Source organism: Erythrolamprus reginae, chromosome 1 (assembly GCF_031021105.1).
Source record: "Erythrolamprus reginae isolate rEryReg1 chromosome 1, rEryReg1.hap1, whole genome shotgun sequence".
In the NCBI taxonomy this organism is placed as follows: domain Eukaryota; kingdom Metazoa; phylum Chordata; class Lepidosauria; order Squamata; family Dipsadidae; genus Erythrolamprus; species Erythrolamprus reginae.
The window spans coordinates 253,098,686-253,120,283 of record NC_091950.1 but is presented as its reverse complement, the minus strand read 5'-3'; the positions used below and the strand labels follow the sequence as shown (position 1 = coordinate 253,120,283).

Below are 21,598 nucleotides of genomic sequence, written 5' to 3'. Positions count from 1 at the left end.
ATCTGTGCATCTGCATATATTTAGCTGTTTCCCTGCGAGCCAACCAGTAACATCTTAATTTTAGGAAGCAAGCCAATTTGAAGATAGCATATGACAAAATGATGCCATAAATTTAGTTGTTTCTCTTCTGTCATGAACTAGAAGAAAAACAAATTAAGAGACAGAGGTTGTCAGTATCTTATTTCCTGCTGATGCAGCCTTTTAATTGGTAAGTTACTGACCTCTGAGAAATGGAAGTATGTAATGAAATACGGACACTGTAAATTAAGTGTGTTGCTTAGGTAGTGTGGATTGTAATTATGGGGACATAAATATTCTTCAGCCATTCCTTTGCAAGAGTAGATGCAAGCCACCTGAAACCATTGTATGTCATGGAATTAACTACTGAGGAGTGACATATGCTTGAATTTTGGTTGTTTTAACACTATGTATTTGCCAAGTTATCAAAGGTAAATGCTGCCTTCATTTATTTCCTTGACAAAAAAAGAAAACATGTTCGTTAATGCTCCTATTTAAATTATATGTTTATATCAATTTTAAAAATCCACACTTGAAAAATATAGGTAGAGTGCGGTCCTTCTTAAGTATTCCAATTTTCTCTTATGTCTTGAGTACTATTGAGTAACAAGGGCTTTGAAGCTTCTAACTTCTATCATCAGTCCCAATATTGTCCTTCTGCTGTTATGATCAGAGAAAAAGACATCTAGACTGGATCCCCTCTACGAGATCACTCTCCAGTGATTGATAGATCTTTTGATCCACCATAAAGTGTCTAATATATGATCCCAATTACCAAAGGCCTGCAGCAGCTTATTTATCAAATATTAAAACTAGTACAATACAGTGGTCATGACTTGTATAAAAATATCATTGTTCTTTCATCTTCTTCTCTCTACAATCCCATTTTAGGTTCCTAAGCTTTCCATTCAGCTTTGAAGGACCTTGCTCATCTTAAAAGTTAACCACTAATGCACAGTAGCTAAATTGATTTCTTTTTGGTTTTCATTAAAAGAAATTCCCAATCGTTGAGTAATTTCTGTCCCCAGCATCAGGAGCTTATTCCTACCATGTCTGCAGTACAGTGCTGCGTTGTAAATCCCATCGCTTCTGCTTTGCATGCAGAAGCTTCCGGGGCAGGTGGGCGGAGCCTCACACCACTGCTGCTACTTGTTCGTACAACTGTACCATACCGGTAGTAACCCATCGCTGCTACAATATAGAAACATAGAAGATTGATGGCAGAAAAAGACCTCATGGTCCATCTAGTCTGCCCTTGTACTATTTCCTGTATTTTATCTTAGCATGGATATGTTTATCCCAGGCATGTTTAAATTCAGTTACTGTGGATTTACCAACCACGTCTGCTGGAAGTTTGTTCCAAGCATCTACTACTCTTTTAGTAAAATAATATTTTCTCATGTTGCTTTTAATCTTTCCCCCAACTAACCTGATTGTGTCCCCTTGTTCTTGTGTTCACTTTCTTATTAAAAACACTTCCCTCCTGAACCTTATTTAACCCTTTAACATATTTAAATGTTTTGATCATGTCCCCACTTTCCCTTCTGTCCTCCAGACTATACAGATTGAGTTCATTAAGTCTTTCCTGATAAGATGAGAGAGGTCTGTAATTGACATCATACAGGATGTACCTAACTATGTATTTCCACAAAGTTTATACCACAAACACTAATGTTATTAATGTAGAAATTATGCTAGGACTGCTGTAGACTATTAGAAAGTTGGGTTTGAATAGTAATTGATTTTCAGTGGTTATATATTGCTCAACAATGTGTAATCTGGAGTAATTTATATAGTGGAAGACACACACAGGAATTCTTATCTTCCATTAATACATTCACTGATTGTATTGATGATTGATTTATGTTTAATTTATTGAAAAAATGAACTTGAAATGAACAAGAACCATAAAATGAACATACAAACAGAATAGGAAATTCAGAATATATATGGAAATTATTTTAATGATTAAATAAATTATTTCCTGGATAATATATGAAATATATTTTATGTAATAAACTATATATTCGGCCATACCACTTTTTATTTTTATTTATGCATTTTATTATTTAGTTTTCTACATTTACAGTTGTTTTTTCTTCATGGAAAAATATATTGATTTCTTTGAAGAGTATATTTCAATAATATTACAGAAAAGTAAGGTAGGTTATATAAACATTGCTTAAAAAGAGAATCAATCTTTTCTCATATAATGCAATAAACATGAACAAAATTCTGAAGCAAGTGGTTATGTACAAATGTATCATCTTTTCCATGTAAGAAATGTGTTTCTATTAAACATTCGAGTTATCAAGAATTTAAGCCAGCTTTTATACAACACTTCTGTTAGCTTCACTTTTTTACTCCAGTAGTTAATGTTGCAAAATTCTTTGCTGCTTTTGGAGATAACCTTATGAAAAAATTGCAAAGTGTTGAAGGAAGGTCAGGGCAGGAAAAAGAGAGCAAAGGGGCTAATAGGCTTTAAATATTCTAAATCAAGCATTTCCTCTTGTTACAGATCTATCCCAGCCTTTTCCCAGCAGGGGCTATGCCTTGAATTTGACCGAGAACCCTGTATGTAAAATGTAAGCAATTTCAGAGGGCTTGGACTTCTGCCATCAATGCCTAAACAACTGATCAGAGACTTTAATATTTGATAGTGCTTCAAGCATTGGCAATAACCAACCCATGCATTTTATTTGGGTCACATACCCATATTTAAAAATTGTAGACTAAATTGTGATATCTTTTTAGTGAAGAGCTGAAGAAGTAGCAGATCTATATTTATTTTATACACATATTATTTTGCATTTCAGTGAAAAAATTGATCATGACTTTTGCTGTTCAGTCAAGACTATTAACGGTAGTCCTTCCCCACTAAAATTCGTCTCTACCTTTCCCGCAATCTTTAAAAAAAGTGCTCCACTTATAGAATATGACTCATGCAAAGAAAGATTGCAAAGGCAAAGCCTTGCAAAGAATAAATCAAGAAAGCAAATATTTGTTTACAGTATATCAAATTCTTATTTTCACTTTAAAAAAACCAACCTTCCCTGGTTGGCTATTTTAAAGCTGGATTCAATCTAGTTTTTTTATAAGAATAGATGGGTTTAATTGCTCTTTGTGGATGATTCTTCTTCTTTGTAACTCCTTTCAGCATTTCAGACCACGTATATTACTAATTAATTCATAAAGACATATCAGGATCCATTTCTTTTTCCTTCTTCCTTTCTCCCTGTAGTTGTCTCTTTGCTTCCCAAAGTTTAGGTCACCTGGGACAACTTTTGAGGATGTAACAAAAGCTATTCTGAGGGGAATCTCTCCATTCCAGTCCCACCAAGAGCAAATACTTGTATTAATGGACACAGATAGTTGCTTTCACCTGCATAATTTAATAGGCCACCGAACTGTGGCAGAGTGGGCAGAAGTTATAGTTGCTGATTTCTTGAGCTTGGACACAGTGCTTGCATTTATTGCACATCCAAAACTGATATTCTGTGATGGTCCTTCCTGTAGCAACACATGTTGGAAACTTTCCTTCTCTATAAAATACAAGGAAGAAAAACAGTATTACAAGATGTCAATGTTAATAGAATAATTTATTTATTTATTTGATTTGTATGCTGCTCCTCCATTCAAATTTAAGATTTACAAGCATGGATTACAAACATTTCGTCAGTATATAACACATATGACTGGTTTAAACAGATATGACTGGTTTTAAAAAAAGCTTGAATTGCAATACAATGATTTTTAAAATAATTGCAATGTCAAGGTAAGACTAATGCCCTCAAAATGAGTATTATTCATAGATTAATTTATCTTCTGAGAAGAATTCCCATTTATATATGTGACAAGTATTTCCAGGAAACAAATTCCTTGTTTAGAAAATCACTATGGAGTTCTTTGATTCTGAGAATATCTTTACACAAAGTGCAATTACCAATGAATAAGGATTTGGTTTTCCAAATCTGGAGCTGTATCATATGTTTACCTACCATCAAGCATTAAATAATGGAAGGGAACAATTAGTGTTAGTTTTCTGAATAGGGCAATGTACATAACCCTTTTTTTGGATGTTTTGGGGGAAATTAGTGGACTGTATAAATGTGATTGTGGGACAAAAGCTAAAATTTTCAGATGATGATGTTTTTTTGAACTGCATAGCTAGTACTTGAAATTTAACAACTGGACAACTTAAATGGACTCTCCATGCCCTTACAATGGCCAGATGGCCAACATTACAGTTTTGGAAAAGTAAATATATGACAACAAAATGGTGGATGAAATTACCCAAATGGCAGTAAAGGGAGATATTGTGGTTATGGGTGATTTCAACATGCCTGATATTGACTGGAATATTCCCAGTGCCCTTACATGCAAAAGTAAGAATATAGTAGAGGCCTTTACAGGAGCAGCTCTGGCACAGCTGGTTAAGACACCGACTAGAGGGGAGAATATTCTAGATTTAGTCTTTACGACTGGGAATTGGGTTTCAGAGGTTAAGGTGGGAGAAAATTTAGGTTGCAGTGACCATCTATGTTTGTGGTTTGATGTAAAAACTGATTGTGAGCAATCCTATACTGCAACCAAAGTATTGGATTTCAGAAAAACAAATTTTAAGGCAATGGGGGAATATTTAAATAATGAATTAAAGGGGAGGGATAAAATGGCAGGAGCGAGCACCCAGTGGACTGTATTAAAAAAGGCATCTTAAAAGCCACTGGACTGTATGTAAAGCAAATAACTAAAGGTAAAAGGAAGAAGAAACCGCTATGGTTTAGCAATGACGTAAGGGCTATAGTCAATGAAAAAAAGGCTGCCTATAGGAGGTATAAAGAGTCTGGAAGTATAGCTGATAGAGAGGTGTATAAAATGAGACAGAAGGAGGTGAAACAGATAATATATGCTGCTAAAGCCTCAAAAGAGGAATAAATTGCCAAATCTGTAAAGAAGGGGGATAAAACCTTCTTCAGATATATTAGTGATAGGAAGAAGAAAAACTGCAGCATCACGAAGCTTAGTACCGGGAATAATAGATGCATTGATGGGAATAAGGAGATTGCTGACCATTTCAATAGCTACTTCTGTTCAGTTTTCTCAAAAGACACCTTGCAATATAATACTATAGATGGATATAGCATTGCTTCCAGCTGTACGGATTCAGCTCCAGTGATCTTAGAAGCCGATGTCTTAGAAGAACTTGAACGATTAAAGATAAGAACTCAGATTTGTCATTGCTACTCCCCTGACTGATTTGTTTAACCAATCTCTGTTAACAGGAGATGTTCATGAGGATTGGAGAATGGTCAGTGTTGTGCCTATCCACAAGAAGGGCAGTAGAGAAGTAGCTGGTAACTACAGGCCAGTTAGCTTGACATCAGTTATAGTTAAAATTATGGAGACTCTACTCAAAAAGAGGATAAATCAGCACCTAAAAAACCATAACTTATTGGACCCAAATCAGCATGGCTTTACTGAAGGCAAAGCGATTACTAAGGGAAACCCCAACTGTGAAGGTTGTAAATGCAAGGCCTGGGTCTCAAAGTTACTTTTTCATCCATGTCATAACTGTGAATGGTCGTTAAATGAGGACCAACCTTACTGAGTACAGTAAGACTTGCCAATTATCTCTTGGACTTCAGCCAGCTGTTAAGATAGTGTATTAACAGTTGGGGGTTTGAACAGAATAACATCTGCCTTTCTTTTGCTTTTTATGCTCCTAAGAAGTTATTAGGAGACTTTGCGTTAATTACTAAATAAAACAAATAAATAAAAATAAATAAATAACCGATTAGGTCCCACAGAGTGGGCCTTCTCCGGGTCCCGTCAACTAAACAATGTCGGTTGGCGGGCCCCAGGGGAAGAGCCTTCTCTGTGGCGGCCCCGGCCCTCTGGAACCAACTCCCCCTGGAGATTAGAACTGCCCCTACTCACCTTGCCTTTCGTAAGCTCCTTAAGACCCACCTGTGTCGTCAGGCATGGGGGAACTGAGACATTTCCTCCGGGCATATACAATTTATGCATGGTATGTGTGTATGTATGTGTGTTTAGAAAATGGGTTTTTTAAAATGTTTTTAGTAGAAATTTAGATTTCTTGTAAATTGTTTTTTCACTTTGTTGTGAGCCGTCCCGAGTCTGCGGAGAGGGGTGGCATACAAATCTAAATAAATAAATAAAATAAATAAATAAATAAATAAATAAATAAATTCTGGGGCAGAACATCTCCTTTCTCCTATGTTTTCCTCCCTTAATCCAATAGACTTTGGGAACAGATAGAACTGCTGCGGGAAAGGGAATAAGTATCACCTACAATATTTTTTTCTGCTGCACCAATGATTTCCATCAAACTCAGGATATTGTATTGTAATTATAAGAAAGAGCACAATACTTACTCTTCAATAAGACCATCCACGTCTGACTTTTTGCTATCTTTAGGATAGTGTTTTGTGAATATTTGCAGGGCAAGTTCTTCATATTGCTGCTTCTGGTCTGAATTAAGATTTTCTAAAGATTCCAGTTTAACAAAGGCTTTTGAACAGGTACCGAATGCTCTGTTAGCACACGCACAAAGAGCCAATAGGGAATAGATTTCTACTGCAGGAATAATGTCTTCGTAATCCCGCAAGTGAAGAGCTGTAAATGTAGAAAGCAGTAGATTCAGAACATATCCCCCTATTAAATTAAATAAGCAGTTTTTTTACATAAGTAATCCTAAATTAATGTATTGAAATCATTAGTTGACAGGCAACTTGTGATCCACAGTATGAAGTGGCTTAAGACAAGCAACAGGAAGATCTGCATAGAAGAGAATTCTTAAGATCTATACTAAATCCCCAAACTGGAAGTAATATGTTCAAAATGCGGAATACAATAGTTGACTACTTAAGTAAGTGTTGGTATTCTGTCTGGGTCACTCCAGAAGCCAATACCAACCCAAAAAGAGAAGCCAAACACACTGGTAAAAGGCAAAGGCAGTTTATATAATTCAAGGAAAACACAGGTAACAGAAAATGTCCTTACAAACAGGGAAAACACTGGAACTTCAAAAATATACACGAAGGCAATAGTCCATGAAGCAATACCAGATTCTTGCTGCCAAGACGAAGCTGTAGATAGCAAACATACGCCTCCCACGAGTCTTCCAGACTGCTAGGCCACAAGCCAAGATCAGAGACGGTGAGAATCAAAACAATTGATAACACTCCACATGGCTTCAAGGCCTTGCCTGCCTTTTAAACCCTGCTGATGAGGACCACACCCAAACCCAGCTGTTTCTAATTCAATGGTGATAATATTTCTTTAACTGCTCCTTTTGTTGCTCTGAACATCTCTGTCTCATGTTAATGACAGCTTGTGCGTCATCACCTAATGACTCCAAGCTACTGGCTGGGGAGAGCCCCCCCCCCGGGGCTCTCATGCTGTTCTCCTTCATCCCATTCCTGACTCTCCTCTCCCCCGTCCGACTGTTCAGCCCCCTCCTCTGCGCTGTCATCCTCCTCCGGGCATGGAGCCAGCAGAGACGCAGCCGGTCCCTGAGCAGCCTCAGGCTGAACCACAACAGTTGGTGAACCTTTTTTTGCTTAGGTGCCAAAAGGCCGCATGCCCATGCCCACACCCATAATGCAATGCCCTCCTCCTGTGCATACATGCACAAACCCCCCCCACTGCCCCTCCCCCCACATGCCCAAAGGGCTCACTGAAGCCTCCAGAGCCTGTAGGGGGGAAAACTGGATTCCAGCTGATTTTCGGCAGTGGGGAGGTCATTTTCACTTTCCCCAGGCTTCAGGAAAGCCTCCTGGGGAGGCCACCAGGGGAGGATGAAAAACAGCCCAATTGGAAGTTTGTTTCTGAACTTCCGGTAGGCCCGGTGGGTCTTTTTTTTTTGCCATCCGCATGCTTTGGAGCCTTTCCTGAAGGCTGGGGAAGGTAATACAACTTCCCCCTCCCCTCTGTAAGGCCGAAAATCAGCTGGCTAGTGCGCACATACATGGTGGAGCTGACATAGGACAATGCCTCATGTACCCTCAGATATGGTTCCAATACCCATAAAAGATTCAGGCTAGGAGGTTTAGATTTTTAGTGATTTTAGTAGGGTTTCTTTTGAGGAAAGAATTTCTCAATAGGGATATTGAAAACATTTGTTTAAAGATTGGCTATGTAATGCAAAAATTGCCCCGTGAATATGAAATGAAAAAAGGCAGCATCCTACCTGTTCTCATTGCTGTATCCACATAACCTTCATATAGCTGCCTTTGGGCAAGTATGAAAAAATGGTAAGCCTCAGCTCCTCGCCAAGCATTATCGATCAGGCGACTATCTGTGGAAAGAACATCTTCTTCTAGCAAGCCAGCTAGGGCTGAAGTAGCCTGGCATAAGATATAATAAAAGAAAGTAAACAAGTGATAGCATGCCTATTATTTACATTATGTTAGTGTGCATTTCATGCACTGTTATAATGCAATTCATGATATATAAAAAAGTTAAGTTGTATGGCAGTGAAGTGTAAACAGGAAAAGCTTTTAAAGGGAAGTAAGCCCATGTTTACTTCTTAAATTATTAAAAACCAAATATAGTTAGCAAAATCAATAGCATTTAGACTTATATACCACTTCACAGTGCTTTATAGCTCTCTCTAAGCAGTTTACAGAGTCAGCATATTGCTCCCAACAAGCTGGGTCCTCATTTTACCGACCTGGGAAGGATGGAAGGCTAAGTCAACTTTGAGCCTGGTGAGAATCAAACTGTCAAACTGCTAGCAGTCAGCAGAAGTAACCTGCACTGTAACTACTGTACCACCTCAGCTCTTTACTTGGATAATGGTCCAATGCACAGAATGTATTCATTTTAGAAGCAGGAGACCACTATATATACAATCAAATGTCAATAAAAGGGACCAACAAGCTGTTTCATCCGAGATTTTCCTCCTACTAATTAAATTTTTTCTTAAGGGAGAAGTGTCATTGGAAATTCCGTGATTATCTTTTCTTTTATGGAAGATGTAAATGAAGGAAGTGGCTTCTGCAAAATGGTGAGCATGCAGTAAGTGTTTTGATTATGCATCAATTATCACAAGCATGCAAAAAAGAAACAGAGCATGATCTATAATGTTATGTCCACCATCTTGCAGATGCTAAATTCTCACTCCAAAATGCTTAGGGTGAGGAATCTATCCTATTTTGAATTAATGCAGTTGTAAAACCATTTTTCCAAAGGGTGTTTTAAATATCTTTGGATAATATTGATAGGAAATATAAGTTGTCATGTATTGGAAATACTTTGCAATTCTATTCTGATAGGCCTTCCTTGCAGTCACACCCAAGATGTTGAAGCCTTCTGAGATTTTACCTCTGAAGTTTTTCCTTTGACTTTTTCTTTCTGTGAATTTTTTATTTGTTCATGGTATTGTTCAACAAGCAAAGCCGACATGACATATAGCTTTTTAACCCGTAAAGGTTTGGTTCTCTTTTTAGTCTCTTCATCTGCAATCTTGAAAAAGGCAAACATGACAAGTTAATTTTTTTTTCTAATTACAGTGCAATATACACAACTAAGACCATAAAACTATTTTGCACAATAAATACATACATATCTTACTCAGACATTTGTGAAAAAATGAGAGTATGAAAAGCTGTTTTCCCCTTAACAATTTTCTCTCGTCTGGAAGCAAAGGATATCTTAATAAAAGTCTTTTATTTTGCATTCTTCTTAAATTGAATATGGCCCATAACAAACACTGTGGCAGAATGGAAAAATAGGCATAATACGGATCTTTTTGGAGGGAGTGAAAAATATCTGCACTTTTTTTTAAAGTTAGGAACCAAATATTACTTTGTATGTGAAAAGTAAATTGAAACATAGACATTAACCTTAAAGGTATCTTCATAAGCCTTCATCCAAAAACTATTATAAAACCCCACACATGGTTAGTCTTTATGCTCATGGCTTGGAATCTCAGAAGAATATAGGAAAAAACAAGCTGTAAAAGCAGGTCAGATCCTGAAGATGAAACTCAAATACTTTGGCCACCTAATGAGAAGGAAGGACTCATGGGAGATGAGCCTAATGCTGGAAACAATTGAGGGCAAAAGAAGAAGGAGATGGCAACGAATGAGGTGTCTGGATGGAGTCATTGAAGCAGTTGGCAGGAGTTTAAATGGACTCCAGGGAATGGTACAGAACAGGAAGGCCTGGAGGAACGTTATCCATGGGGTCATGATGGGTCAGATACAACTTCGCAACTAACTACAAAAAAGCAGCTTCTAGTTCAATACAACTATTGCTGAACAAAATTATAGATACTAATGATGTGCACCAAACCTCCTTTAAGCCTGTAAAGTCTTTAATAGATAAAATACGTAGTATGATAAGAGAAATGTGTATATTTACTGTATTACTAGTAATAGAAACATCATTGGCAAAATGAAAAATCTACCATGAATAAAAATGATCAATTTCTTAAATAGTTAGCATTAAGCTATGCTCCGTAATACACCACTAGATTTTGGATCTGTCAAAACCTGCCCTAAACCTTCTGCAGCAGAAAAAAAGAATCTATTCCAACAGGTAAACATCAGTTTACTCCATCTCTCCTTTTTTTGTCCAGATATCTCTCAATGAAGGTACCTTGAACATAAGTTTTGCAGAATCAAAGAAATAATTGGCTTTACGATATAGTTCAACGGCATCAAGAGGTTTATTCTTTTCCAATAACTGAGACGCATATCTAGCAAGAAGAGAACCAATCTCTTTCATGTTGTGTTCCTTAGCTAGTTCAACAGCTTTACTCCACTAGAAGAAAAAAAGCAACAACCATTAATCAATTCAAATCTAAATTTAGGTACAAGTCTTAAATAAATGCACTCTCTTGTCAGAGAAAGTAATCTAGGGGACTTTAAGATTACTAGGCCATGGGTACATTTCATTTTGTAGAGATATATTGGGGCTGCAACTTTGTGGAACAGTTCTCAAGAGTTGTGGGAAAGTAGGGCTAAATAAACATAGTATTATGTTTAAATGTTAAAGTAGAAAATCTATAGTAATAGTGCTTAGAATTATATTAACAGTACTGTACAGCCTTCTCTAAACAGTTTACAGTCAGCCTATTGCCCCCAACAATCTGGATCCTCATTTTACCCACCTCAGAAAACTAGAAGGCTGAGTCAACTTATAAGATTTAAAAGTTATCGTTACGTCCTTTTACATGGCTTCTTAAGATAACTAGATATTATGGAATTACAAGATTTACTAAACAGTATTTTAAATGGAAAATTTGCCTTTTGTGATAAAGTGATAGTTTAAGTAGGTAATCCTCAATTTAACAACCATTGGGAGTTATATCAGCCCTAAAAAGGGTGTTTTGCAGATTGTAAAGCATTTCCTGCCATCATAAAATGTCTGACAGACACACAGTCACATCATCACATTTTGGGTATTTGGCAGCTGGCTCACATTTATGATTGGAGTCCCATAGTCACATGACTATAAAGATTTTTGCTGGTTTCTGATGAAAAAATGCCCAACTGAGAGAATGGATTCAGACTGAATGCGTGATTTGCTTAACAACATAGAAACATAAAAGATTGATGGCAGAAAAAGACCTCATGGTCCATCTAGTCTGCCCTTATACTATTTCTTGTATTTTATCTTAGGATGGATATATGTTTATCCCAGGCATGTTTAAATTCATTTACTGTGGATGCTGCGGCAACCAAAACTCTGAAGACTAGTAAATCCCCCTAGTTCAGCACCATCATGATTTTGAACAATCGCTGAGTGAATGGCCATAACCCAAGGATCACTTGCACATGAATTAATTTGTGTATCTTAACAGAACATTTAGTAAATGCTGGTAGAAGGAAAGTGTTATCAGAAAGAGGGTAAAAGGTCATGTATAACAGCAGCCTGCTTCTCTCCCTTGTGTTATGTGAGAATCAGAATTTGGCAAGCTAGGAAAAACATAGCTGTAAGATAAAAGCAGCGACTGTGAGCTGAATCACAATAAAACAAGAGGAGAACAGTGGGTATACTAAACTTAAGGAAAACAAACCCAGAACGAAAGTGTGCACATTGTGTGTGTCTCTGTGTGTGAGTGACCAGTACAAAAGAAATACATTAAAATGGTCTAGGCATATAGCGGGAATGAATGAAGATTGAATTGCAAAATAAATATACAGAGGAGAGAATGACTTGAAAGGAAATGAAAAACCAACAAGGCTACGGTTGGATAAAGTAATTGAGATTCTTAAAAGGAGAGAAATGAGCTGCTTGAAGAAAATAAGTTTAATAATAATAAAATGCCCACGAGAATCAATATATACTTGTGTTGCTACTGCATTAATCTGTTTCCTAACTCACAATGTAATTCCAGCTCCAGCTGTAATCTCCATTTAAAAAAACATTTCTCTATTCATCTACCATTATAGTACTTGCTGTAGTACCTACTTTTGAAGGTAGTAGTTTGTCATACAGGGAAGCAGGGATATAGATGATACAATGATTAAATTTCAACTGCTCTGTCATTTAGTGAGAGTTTTTAGGAGGTGAAATTGGTTCTTTAAATATATTGCCCCTTAGCATTCCCCACCAAATTGGGGAGGGGGGAGAGCCCACGTTTAGGGTTATTTAGACAGAAAAATGGGTCCTTTTTCCTTTATATTCTTCCAACCTCCACATTGGTGGATTAAATATTTTGTTCCTATTGATTCAAAATGCGTTTTTGAGGCTGCAAATGGGATGGAGGCAGGAGGTTGCATATCCATGGATTACCTCCCATAGTTCAGCACCATCGTGATTTTGAACAATCGCTGAGTGAATGGCCATAACCCAAAGATCACTTGTACATGAATTAATTTAATAGAACATTTAGTAAATGCTGGAAGAAAAAATGTGTCATCAGAAAGAGAGGAAAAGGTCATGCATAACAACAGCCTGCTGCAGTATTCTGCCCCCCACCCCGCCCTCAAAAACATATTTTAAACAAGCAGCCAAACTGTGTGAGACAGGAGATACCTAGATTGGATCTCCTTTATGCTTCTAAAATTAATTGTGCAAGAGCTTTTGAATGGAACCATGAAAGAAGATAATTTTCTCCCAGTGTTAAGTGTTTGAAAAATAGATGGAGTGTATGTTTGATATTTGGGGATTCGCCCATGAAAAGAATCTTAAAAGCTTCACAAACTGGTCCCTGTGTCCCCCCAAACATGCTTTTAGACAGTAAGAGAATGATTATATATTTCTCATGTCATTTCTGATTTGGCCATTAGAGACTCAGAATATGAAGAGTCATAAATACATAGGTTGTTATATTATCTTATACAGTATTTGCAATCTCTTATCTGCCAGTTGAAGCTGCAAGAGAAGCTATATTGAAATCAACCATTAAATTAATATGGACATGCTCCCCCAAACAATGTCTCCTATATTATGCTTATATTTTTACCTGGTTGAGATTTACACAGACATCTACTGCATCCTTTGGTCTGTTACATTTCAGAAAGGAAGCTACAGCTTGTTCACACATTCCCACAGTAACAAACTTATGGCTTATATCCTAAAAGATATGGAATAGTATTATTACATTCTAGAAGAGAAGCAGCATGATATCAAAACTCCTTAATTTCTAACAAAGTGAATGTGGCAGGTGCCAGCAACTCATTTGGGATGAGAGGTATAAAAAATGTGGTATTTTAGTAATCAAGATTATTTAGGGGAATTATTACCGTAGTTTATTCTTTATTTTTTTATATACTTATAGAAGTATATTAAGTTAACGTAAAATATCAAGTTTTATAAATTGAAAGTGTAACCTGTGCTGCTTTTGCTTTATTAAGTAAAGATAATCATTTCACAATCACAACCCCTTTAGCTAATTAGATCTTAAAAATGTGTTAAGAGTATGACTGATGTTATTTTTGTTCTAGAGGTCATATATGAAAAAAATCATTTTTAAGTTTTATTGGCTGGCATTGTATTTTTTATTAGATTTCCCTTTCAACATGAGGGACAACCTAGTTTTTAAACTTTCCATTTATGTCTTCAGTATTGTTCCCCTAAGTAGAATCAGGTCACTGGTAGTAGAAGTAAGGATTTATTTTTTCAGATAAAAACTTGCTCAAATCAATAAAATACAAAATAGTCATAAGCATGTGTAACTAGAAACAAGTCTCCTAAAACTTAGCAATAGCACTGAGACTTATATACCGCTTTACAGACCTCGCTAAACAGTTTAAGAGTCAGTATATTTGCCCCAACAATCTGAGTCTTCATTTTATCAACCTTGGAATGGTGAAAGGCTGAGCCAACCTTGAGGTGCTCAGGATCGAACTCCTGGTTGTGGGCAGAATTAGCGTGCAATACTGAATTCTAACCACTGAGCCATTATGGCTCTTAATCGATTTTAATCAAGATAAGCAGCTTAATGTAACTAATCCGAAGAAGCTGATTTTTATACTCACTGGGAGCAACTTGTTGTTTTCTGGAAGGGAGTTAGCCAAATTTTCTAGTGCTTGATAGTCTTCCAACATATAATAACATTCAGCTAAACGCTCATGGTTTCTGCCTTGTACAAAGTAGGGAACTGCATTTGCCCTACAATGGTGGAAAAAATGGGAAATAGCTGATGATTTGTGAATATTGTTAAAAATGTAATGAATATTCAGGGTGTAATCAAGCAAAGGCATGATTGAGGGGGGGAAATGTTCAGTTATTTATAATTCTTTAACAGAATTTTAACAGATTTTTGTATTAGTATCATTTTATACTTCAGTTTCTCAAAATAATATTTCTCTATTTTCCTGCAAACAATTTCTTTAATTAAAATTACAATCAGAGAAATACATAGTACTGTTCCATTTTCATCCTTTACTCTGAAAAATCAAAAAAAATGCTCTATCAAAGTCAGTCACAATCATAATTGGTTACAATTGGAAGTTACAAGCATACCATTTCTGTCTATCTGCGAAGTACTCTCCAATTTCATTGTGTGCCTGTTCAAGAAGGCTGTCGTCTCCATGGCCTGAGCCTGTTTGCAACAGCTGCACTACTCGAAACCCATTGCCTAGTTTCATTCGCAGGTCAACTGCAAGATCTCTGTAAATGTGACAAATAGGCAACTTTAGCCAAACAAAAACAATGCTATGTATGCTTAGTTGTAGAAGTTAGGGCATCAGACTAGAAACCAGGAAACCATGAATTCTAGTCCCACCTTAGGCACAAAGCTTGTTGGGTGACCTTGGGCCAGTCACTTTCTCTCAGCCCTAGGAAGGAGGCAAGGGCAAACAACTTCTGAAAAACCTTGGCGAGAAAATTTCAGCGATTTGTCTAGGCAGTTTCCAAAGATCAGACATGACTGAATGGGGAAAATAGGGTAGCAAATGAAGACAGTATTGTTTCAATGGACAATCAAGATCTCATCTCCTTGGATTTGGCATCATTTGCACTGACAGTAAATCAGCTTTAGAAATGATTGGATTATGGTTAGAAATGCTCTGTATTTTGTAAAGCTATGTCAAAGTTATACAAAATATTCAGCTTTCAGCAACAAATATGATAATCAATTTAGGGATGGGGCAAATGACAAAGGCAGTGTTTGTGTTGTTGTAGCACAACCCCACCTGTTCTGTACATGAGTCAAAATGTCACATACATGTACAAAAGAGCTGAAGGGAGAAACTACACGAAGTTGCTTTTGTTATTCAGACATTTCTGGACACCTCTGAAAACAATTTTATGTCAAGCAAAAAATTTGAATACTGCAAATTTAAATTGGCCACTTTGACCTGCTTCATGTCCTTGTTAGTCTTTCTAAGGAGTCCAGGTTGGGAAATCTAATTTATGTATGCACTCACACTTTAAAATTAGTCAGTTTAAAAACATGTCTTCCCTTCATCAAATGCTATTATATACTTGCAATTTTTTTTGTTCTTAATTAAATTTATCTAGGGCAATTACCTTCTATCCATGTCCAAATACATTCTTTCAGCTTCTTCAAATTTTCCAAAATAAACTGCCACTTCAGCTTGCCTAAGTGCTTCACTCTGGAGATTGTGAAGGCGTTTTACAAACTTAATACCCTGGTAATTTTTATAACGTACAAAAGCTTGCTCAGCAGTGTGAAGATCAAGTTTCTGGAGAGCTGTTTCAGCCAGTAGACGCCTGTATAAAGTACACATATTTTATATCTATAAAGATATCATCTTTATTTGGAATACAGATAGTCCTTGACTTATGAGCATATCTTCAGTGACTGTTCAAAGTTATGAAGGTGCCGAACAAAAAGATGTATGAACCGGTTCCCAAGCTTATGGCCATTACAATGCTCCATTGTCATGTGATTAATATCAGGGCAGTTGGCAATGCAGTCACACTTACAACCATTTGGTAAATGCCCCGTTGGTCATCTTTTGCAGTCTTCTCTGTTGGCTTCCACGGGAAGTCAATAAAAAAGCTGACAGGAAAGAGTACAAGCTGTTGCCACTTTCTAAAAGGATCCCTCCTATCTTTAGGGACGAGCTGAAAAAGCTCTGTGCTGAAATCCAAGAGGATTTTGGCATCAGGCATTTCACCCAGCCTTCTGAATCAAGAGTACTGAAAACCAAGAAGGATTTTCAGCCATGGAGGATTTTCAATCCCAGATACAGCGGCTTCAGAAGTGACTGGCATGGTGGCTTACTGATGAAGATTCTGAGCCTCCCACTTGGGAGATTGAGCTCAATCCTAGGTAGTGAAGGATGTTCTTCTAGGGGGTGAAAACATATCTGCTGTGAACTCCACATAGGCATCAGGAAGGGCATTTTTAGTCCCAATTTTCACTTCTGCACTTTGTACCCTTTCTTTTGTTTGTTCTCTTTTTCTTTTTAAGTAGGATAATTTAAATTACTGGGGAGAAAAACTCTTCCTGACCATTATAGAATAATGGATAGTTATTATAAAATTATAAAATAACTATCCATGGTTTCAGGGGTGGGTTCTTACTTAACTCGCTGCTGGTTTGCTTCCTCCCATGCCGCGGGGGTGCACCTTGTTGCTGTGCGCATGCACACGCAGTGCCCCCCTCCAAATTAAATAAATCTTTTTTAAAAGCCAAAAACAAGATGGCAACTGCATGCACAGTGCCAGAAACTCAGTTTCTGCATATGCTCAAAAGAAAAAGAATTTTTTTTAAAAAATTAACAAAATGGCAGCGCACATAGACTGGCATCAACCAAACTGGGTTGGTGACATTATTATGATGTCACCAGCGTGTCGCTACCATTTTGGGCGAACCAATCCGAACCAGAGGAACCCACCCCTGAATGGTTTAAGGAGGAATAAAAAACCCTGAAAAATTTTCCATAATTTCTCTATGTCCAATATTCTCTGCCAGTAATGTTTATTCATGGAATGTAATAGGAATTACTGCAAGCTACTATTATGAATCATTATTCTAATAATACGTAAACACTGTAGGGAAAAAAATGGAAATAGATTTTTACCAAAGCCTTGGATGTGAATTTTCTTCAATGAACTGAGAAGATTCTGCAATCCCTGCCTCTTTAACAATTGCCTGAGCATCTCGTAGCGATCTAATATCAAAATGTATTACGCAGTCCTTATTAGGGTGTTCAGGATTCTATTTAAATAGAAAAAAAAATCTCTTACTCATTTCCAATCAAGCTATTTTTTGCATGTGGCATTTTCTTTGATTAAAATATATATTTTTTACTTACCTTTAATATTTCATCCAATAAGACAGATTTTATTTCTAAATCTTCAAAGTTGCAAATATACCCAGAAGTTTGAATGGGCTCCTTGGAATATATAAAGGTAATTAATGTTATAAGAAAAACTTAAATGCATTTTGGAAGTGCTACACAGTCTCTTTGAATCCTGCTTAAAATATTTTTACTTATACAATTATAGTTTCTACACCTGCAATTAGAATGCTCAAGGGGTTGAACACCATAGATTCAACCCCTTTCCCAAAATATTTGAAACTTTCAAATCAGTGACTAAGGAAGAACTATGAGAATAAAAAGTATCGATTAAAATAAATATGACTGTAATTGTTCTGAAGGGTAAACAAATATGACTTCAAAGATAATTCAAACAATTGGAAGATATTCAATTGGCGATATGCAAAAGATGTGAAGACAAGTTAATTATTTCTTATCACATGGTTAGGGTAAAAAAAAAACCTCAGAGAAATAACTTTTATACTTTACTTGTAACTTTCTAAAATGATAACTGACCTTTAAAGATAAACCCTGCTAAACCAAATACTGCTATTGTTCAGTACTTTTATGCTCAATAAATGAATGTTTAATTCATTTATCACTTTATAAATGGTCAGATGGAGGGGCAAGGAAGGCGTGATAGTGGCAAAACTCAAAAGCAGAACAACTTCTTGAAAATGATTATTCAGGGAACTTTTAGTCCATTGAAATGACATTCATCATTTATTTTATTTCTTAAATTCAAAAATGCAGTGATGATAGCAATCACACTTAAATTAATATTTTTTCATTATTGTTAGTTACTCTACCTCAGGATCCAGGTTTCTAAACACATACATCCTTGTTTTCTCCATCATGGCAAACAAATCTGGATTATCTTTGGCCCATTTCATATCCCAGACATCTCTGCGTTCCAATTTGAGTTGTTCACCAACTCCTTGGCATCCTGAACCATCTGTTACTCGTGTATCCAAGTCAAAGAAAGTCAGCAATCCTAACATGTCTATGATAGCTAGACGACTACAAACATGACAAAGCAGAGGAGAAAAAAATACTTTTGATTAATATATCAGTGTTAAATTAAAAACAAACATTTTCTCTGTACACCTCTTCAACAAAAAAAAAATTAAACTGAAGGTTGTTCTGTAATACAAATATAGAGAATAGGAATATTTGCTTAAACACAATTTGACATTCCCATCATAGTTGTTCTTTACCTGTTTTAAAATCTTGTTTATAGTATAGTACCTTATATATAATCCTTCAAGACCTGTTTAGCCAGTTTATAAGAACTGTAACTAAAAAATTGAGAATCAGTTTAATAACTAACCTTTCTTTTCTTACCTAGACTTGCAATTCAAAGACATTTGGTAGGGTCGACAGTTTAGGATATATTTTCGAATTAAACCAACATTGGGCAGCCTGTAACTCTGAATGACGCCAGATTCTCTTCCCTAGGCAAAAATAAATAGTGAGACACTATGAAGCAAAATGGTTCCCCATTAAAGACACTTATCATGTAATTCAATAAACCTTTGCTGCATTTCAAAAAGGCTTTTGTCTGTAAATTTATCTATATACAAATAATGTGTAAAATTCTCAATGTATCTGGTTGCGTTTTACTTTTATGTAAAATGTTATAATCTCCGCTGGGGTTAGGCTGAAACACTTAGCCCTTAATTTTCAAATAGATTAATTAATTAGGGGTGTCAAACTAGCAGCCCATGGGCCATATGCCTCATGTGCAGACAACGCCCACCCCAGCTCCACAAAGGCAAAAACATTGGGATAAATTGCAATATGTCGGGTGACATGATCGAGTTTGACACCCGTGAATTAGAATATTGTTAAAATATCAGGTACTATACTCTGTAGGCGTCTTGTTGCAGATCACCTTTCATTATAATTTTTCCCTATTCCTAGTACAATTCTGTTTGGTAATAGGCAACATATAAATTAAAATCCATCATGGTTAGATACACTATTTAATTTTAAACTAATTTTACTCTTCTCAACTGCTTTAAGAACTGTTGAAAAGCAAAGAAAAAATATTGTAAAATAAAGCAAACATTACTTCGCTGTTACTTACAATAATCAATGTCTTATCCGATGCAGTTATTGCACAAATAGGATCCCTTGTTCCCTAAAACCATATAAACAACAGTGTAATAGCCAAAATGTAACTTATTTCTCTAGAAAAAGTTGCAAAGCAAGCTAGGGTAGGTGAAACATTAAGAAATGTTGCTGGGCTATAACACAGAACATGTTTTATTTTAAATAAAAAGGTGATATAATCTTTAACATGGAAATAGTAAACCATAAACAAACTTAGCACCTGGAATTCAGCTACTATTTAAAAGGGGAACTTACTTGTAGGACCTTAGCATAGTCAAGAGCTCCATCACCTGCTCCAGAAGGACTATCATCCACATGGTAAATCCTGAAAGAAACCAAGCAAATATTGCACTGAAGTTTACATTAAGAAAGTGTACAACAAATTGGGAGAACTTATTCAAATAAAAAAGTATTCCAATTGTCTATTTCAATAAATTAAATTCCATGGCTGATGACTCCTGACATCAGCATACTTTCATTTTACAAAACAGGTCTATTTACAAGTAACACATTATTTCAACTGTATTTGCAATTACTCATAAAACAGCCATTTTAATTATTTTTAGATAAACACTCCTTTAAATTGCTTTTTATCTTTTGGTGACTGTATCAACACAGTCATGCAAGTTTTTGCATCAATGTGGGGTTGATTTTCTACATCCTTCTCCTAGAAAGAATTTTTTCTCCTGCAAAGATTATTAATCAAATCATAAAATCACCATAAGTGGCAAGGTATACAGCACAGGTAAAAGAGGTTAAAAAAACCCACAATGGACAAACCTTTCCTTGCCTTCTTTTCTGGTCCGTGCTACCTGATTAATTTCCATTGCTGTGAGCTTCTTGTCTACACGGTATTGCCAGATATAAAATGCTTCCTTTGAAGCTGCTATGACCTGGGTTTTAGTCATTGTAACAAACAGAGGGGCTATTATAAAATTGAAACAAAAACACAATTTAAAGAATCACCGTACAAAGGAGATGGGCAGAATACATATATAATAATAAATAAAATAAATAATAATTAGAACAGGGCCATCAACATTTGGATGCAAATTCATCTAGTATCAGATGTGAACAATGAACAGTAACATTGAATAGCTTTTTGCAAAATTGTGTCTTAATTAAACATATTAAGCAGCATAAGTTCTTTTAAAAAGCATAAATATTTTGGTAGTCTAAGGCAGGGGTCTCCAACCGCCGGTCCGCGGACCGGGACCGGGCCGTTGGGGGTTTTCAGCCGGTCCGCGGCGCCAGGGCCCCCTCGGCCTTTCCGCGCTGCCCACCGCCCGCCCGATTTGCCCCCTCTGCTCCTCTGCCACCTCCTGCCTTTCACCGCAGCTCCTCCCGCACCCGGAACGCACGCCCTGCCCGCCTCACATTTGCCGAGAGGACTTTCGCCCCGGGCTCTCAGCAAGGGGGCTGCATGAGAGGCGGGGCCGGCGGAAGGTGATATTCAATGTCGGGGGCGCACGGGCGGTTTTGCGCGCGCTCCCTATCTCCCTGCTAGCCCACTCGGAATACTGTATTCAAAATAAGAAAAGCCTTTGCCGGCAAAGGCTTTTCTTATTTTGAATACGTATTCCGAGTGGGCTAGCAGGGAGATAGGGAGCGCGCGCAAAACCGCCCATGCGCCCCCGACATTGAATATCACCTTCCGCCGGCCCCGCCTCTCATGCAAACCCCCTTGCTGAGAGCCCGGGGCGAAAGTCCTCTCGGCAAATATGAGGCGGGCAGGGCGTGCGCGCGTCACC

General features: G+C 36.9%; 1 protein-coding gene across 2 annotated transcripts in view; it reads right to left on the bottom strand.

Annotated features, from left to right (window-relative positions):
• Positions 1-1,867: 1,867 nt before the first annotated feature.
• Positions 1,868-21,598, bottom strand: part of WDR35 (WD repeat domain 35) — a 39,212-nt gene continuing 19,481 nt past the window's right edge. For both annotated transcript variants that reach the window (XM_070732846.1, XM_070732847.1), the window contains 16 exons: positions 20,628-20,772; positions 20,103-20,172; positions 19,822-19,875; positions 19,077-19,186; positions 18,542-18,752; positions 17,727-17,807; positions 17,493-17,629; positions 15,970-16,173; positions 14,962-15,108; positions 14,475-14,607; positions 13,460-13,570; positions 10,645-10,809; positions 9,367-9,507; positions 8,231-8,387; positions 6,414-6,654; positions 1,868-3,560 (listed from right to left, as the gene is read on the bottom strand). In XM_070732846.1, the coding sequence (XP_070588947.1) occupies positions 3,410-3,560; positions 6,414-6,654; positions 8,231-8,387; positions 9,367-9,507; positions 10,645-10,809; positions 13,460-13,570; positions 14,475-14,607; positions 14,962-15,108; positions 15,970-16,173; positions 17,493-17,629; positions 17,727-17,807; positions 18,542-18,752; positions 19,077-19,186; positions 19,822-19,875; positions 20,103-20,172; positions 20,628-20,772 (2,258 nt within the window). In that variant the 3' untranslated portion in view covers positions 1,868-3,409. The remainder of the gene's footprint in view (positions 3,561-6,413; positions 6,655-8,230; positions 8,388-9,366; positions 9,508-10,644; positions 10,810-13,459; positions 13,571-14,474; positions 14,608-14,961; positions 15,109-15,969; positions 16,174-17,492; positions 17,630-17,726; positions 17,808-18,541; positions 18,753-19,076; positions 19,187-19,821; positions 19,876-20,102; positions 20,173-20,627; positions 20,773-21,598) is intronic.